Source organism: Mus pahari, chromosome 14 (genome assembly GCF_900095145.1).
Source record: "Mus pahari chromosome 14, PAHARI_EIJ_v1.1, whole genome shotgun sequence".
NCBI lineage: Eukaryota > Metazoa > Chordata > Mammalia > Rodentia > Muridae > Mus > Mus pahari.
The window spans coordinates 30,837,357-30,841,173 of NC_034603.1; the positions used below are offsets into that span (position 1 = coordinate 30,837,357).

The 3,817-nt window shown below is 48.0% G+C and overlaps 1 protein-coding gene across 1 annotated transcript in view; it reads left to right on the plus strand.

Moving 5' to 3' along the window:
* The first annotated feature begins 268 nt into the window (after positions 1-268).
* Positions 269-3,817, plus strand: part of Trim16 (tripartite motif containing 16) — a 23,108-nt gene continuing 19,559 nt past the window's right edge. The window contains exon 1 of the mRNA XM_029545804.1: positions 269-958. Coding sequence (XP_029401664.1) covers positions 461-958 — 498 coding nt within the window. The 5' untranslated portion in view covers positions 269-460. The remainder of the gene's footprint in view (positions 959-3,817) is intronic.

The window sequence follows — 3,817 nt, forward strand, 5'->3', positions numbered from 1 at the left end:
GAGAGAGAGAGAGAGAGAGAGAGAGAGATCCACCGCAAAATAAGGCTTGTGGGAACGCTCAAAGCCGCAGAGGCTTACAATAGAGCTCAGGAATCTTGCCTTTTTTTCCAGTCCCACAGGCACACGTGGTCTCTGGAAGAGCCTATGGGAGGTGAATGAGTCCCGTAAGAATAGAAGTTTCTGGGCTGGGCTAGGAATGGGAAGGAGATGCCTGAACCAGGGAACAGACACAGGAGCCAAGTGGCAAGGCAGTTCCGAGCCTTGTCACTGTGGCTGGCTCCTAGCCAATCTGTAGGAACCTCGTCCTGTCTGAGTAACTGCGCTTCCTCCGGAGGGAGGAAACAGTTAATGTCTCGGGGCAGCTGCAATCAGCTAGGCGTGGCTCTCTGGTTAGACTTGGGCTACTCAGATCCTGAGCCAAGGGACCGGGGAAGGACGCCTTAGCCCGCAGAGCCTCCAGATGGCCGAATTAGATCTGATTGCCCCAGGGCCTCTGACCGGGGTCACTGCTCACCCTTTGGCCCCTCTCGGCCCAGACCCTGTGTCAGCTATCCCAGTAGAAAAAGAAGATGCGGACCCTCTCAGCAAGCCAGGTGACAAAACCCAGGAGCAGGGTCATGACCCTGCAGAGCTCGGGGCTCCTGATGAAGAGGAGGAGCAGATTCTGTGTGACTTCTGTCTTGGGGCCAGCAGAGTAAGGGCAGTGAAATCCTGTCTGACCTGCATGGTGAATTACTGTGAGGAGCACCTGCGGCCGCACCAGGAGAACAGCAAACTGCACAGCCACCAGCTAACCGAACCCACAAAAGACCAAGATCTGCGCACCTGCCCTGCCCACCACAGCCCTTTGGTTTCCTTCTGCCACACGCACCAGCAGTGTATCTGCCAGGAATGCGGCGAGGGTGAACACAGAGGCGACAGTACTGTCTCCCTGGATGCAGCCCGCAGGAACAAAGAGGTGAGTAGTGGGGTCTGTCCACCTGGGAGGGACCAGTGGGAGGTGGTGTCCCCAGGGAGAGGTCACACATGCTGCCGTTTGTGGCTCTGTTGATGCCGGTTTGTTCCGAGTCCACTGAGGCGAACTTTAGCGGTAGTGTATGGGTGTTGGTTCGGTGTAAGTATCTATAGCCGCTGGCTTTGGAAACAAAAGTGGGTCACTGTCCCCATCTCGGTGTCCCTGTTGCTGTGCAGTCTCTATTGTCTCCGCCATGCATAGGAATTTCCTGCTGTTTCTAGTTAGTGTTTAGTAATGTGTGTTTGGGTGTGGGCTGTAGAAGGTTAGCCTCAGGAGGGTGGTATTTCCCTCTGGCAGGATCTGTGAGGCATATATGAAAACCTTGGCAGAAGTCCAGGGGAAAAGAAGAAACCTCAGACTTCACTTCTCCTTTTCTTTTTTCTTTTGAACCGCAAAACCACAAAAGAAGCTAACACAAAATGCTGCGTTCAAGCTAAAAACAAAACAAAATAAGACAAAACCCGCCAAGATAACAGAATTTGAAACGCACACGGAAGTTAATGCCAAGGGCGACTTAACTTACTGGAAAAATAAAGGTTCCTTATGGGATAGGCTGTCAGGAGTGCCCGAGAAACACTGTGCTCAAAGTCTGAAATTTTACTTTTATCAGATAAAGAAGCCGTTTGTGGAGCACTGCTTGACTTTATCCTAAAGCCAAGAGCCGGGATGAGACCTTGGGGGGAGGGGGGTGGACTTCGCAGCCTTCCATGTTTTATTTCTCCCACTTTGAGTTTCCCCAGGAGGAAGCAAAGTTGACTTGGCCTACACACAGGTCCTGGTTCACGCTCAAAGTTCCCTCTTGCACTGTTGGTTGGCACACCCAGAGCCTTTTTATGGCATGTATTCCTGGGCAGTAAAGGAAAGTGGTATCTAGAACTTTCCTAACCAGGGTATTTCCTTGGTGCCTGTACCAGAGGTAGACTCTCTCTAGTCCTGATGGGTGTAGTTCTGCGGAGTTCTACACTCCAGATGCTAATGAGTCACCATTTCCGGCCTGGGAAGCCACTTGTCTACTGTTTCCAGTGTTTCTAGTATCAAGGGATGTCCTGAAAGGAAAGTATGGAAATCAACAAATACATCAAAGGAAAGGGACCCACCCAACTTCCCATCCGATATTTCAGTAATTACTAGGTGAGGGCTCTGAAGGTCTCTGTTGTACTTGTTCAGATTTACGCAGTTGATGAGGGAGGCATGGAAGCCTCTGGAGTGCCATCTTATTGGAGAAAAATGAAGGATGGCCCTTTCATTTCGTTTGTTTTATATGTGAGTGTGTGTGCATGAGGGTGCATGTATGTGAACATGTGTGTTGAGGCAGAGGTTAACCTCAGGGAGTCTCCTCAGGAGTTGTCAAATTAAAAAAAATAAAAGCTCACTATACTCAAGGATATCCTACAGGTATGAAATGAAATATGATAACATGTACTCCCATATAATTTATTTTCTCCCCCAGCTCTCCCATATCCACCCAATATGTCCTCTCTCAGCTCAATGTCTCCTCCTCCTCCTTCTGTTTAAATACAGCTGAATAAGTCTAGTTAATGCTGCCTCTTGGAGCATGGGAGTGGGGCATCCACGGGAGCATGGAAACGCTGCCAGACCATATCCTCAAAGAAGAGTATTTCTCTCTCCTTCAGGAAGTATCAACTGCCAGTAGCTCCTTGGTTTGCTTGAGATGGGACAGGCTTTCTCATTTGGACTGAAGCTAACCAAATAGGCTGGTCTGACTGGCCAGCAAGACCCAGAGCCCACCTGTCCCTGCCTCCCCGCACTGGGCTGTCAGCGTCTAATACTATGCCTAAATGTTCTGTAATCTGAACATATTTTAGGTTTGTTTTATGTGTATATTTTGCATACATATATGTATGGGCACCATCAGTTCGCCTGGTACTCATGGAAATCAGAAGGGGGTGTCAGTTCCCATGGAACTGGAATTATGGACTGATGTGAGCTGCTATATGGGTGCTAAGAACCAAACCCAGGTCCTCTGCAAGATCTACAAGTGTTCTTAATGGTTGAACCATCTCTCCAGTCCCCCCAGCTTAAAAAAAGATTTATTTATTTTATTTTATGCATATGAATGCTTTGTCTGTATGTATGTTTGTGCACCACTTGCATGTCAGGTAGCAGAAGTACAGACTATTGTGAGCCACCCTGTGGGTGCTGGGAATTAAACCCCGGTCCTCTGGATCGTAGCCAGAGCTCTTAATGGCTGAGCCATCCCTTTGACACCTCCAGTTCTTTAAGATGTGAGTTCTGATTACTGAATTTAGTTCCTCATGCTTGTGCAGCAAGCATTTCACTGACTGAGCTATCTCCCCAGACCTAAACAACAACAAAACTGTCACACACACACACACACACACACACACACACACACACACACACACAATCTGGTACATATATACATTAAAGACATTTGGCCTCAGCATGTTACTATTCTCTTTGGATATAGTGTCTGAATTTTACTATTTTCTAGTTAGAAAGTCTGTGCATGAGAACATTAACGAAAAAAAAAAAAAAAAAAAAAAAAAAAGAAACCTATCAAATAACGTTACAGAGTAGAGAAGAAGTTCTCCACCCCGATTCTAGATCCCACATCCTTTTCCTCTGATCAGAACATCTGTTTGGTTTCTTCAGAAATGCAGTATAAAGTGAAGTATAGGCCACCTCGTGTACCATGGAGACTTGGGTGATAGCACCTTGGGTAGGAGGAGCAGTGTGGAGCACATACAGAGCCCCAGATGTGGAGGAGCAGTGTGGAGCACATACAGAGCCCCAGATGTGGAGGAGCAGTGTGGAGCA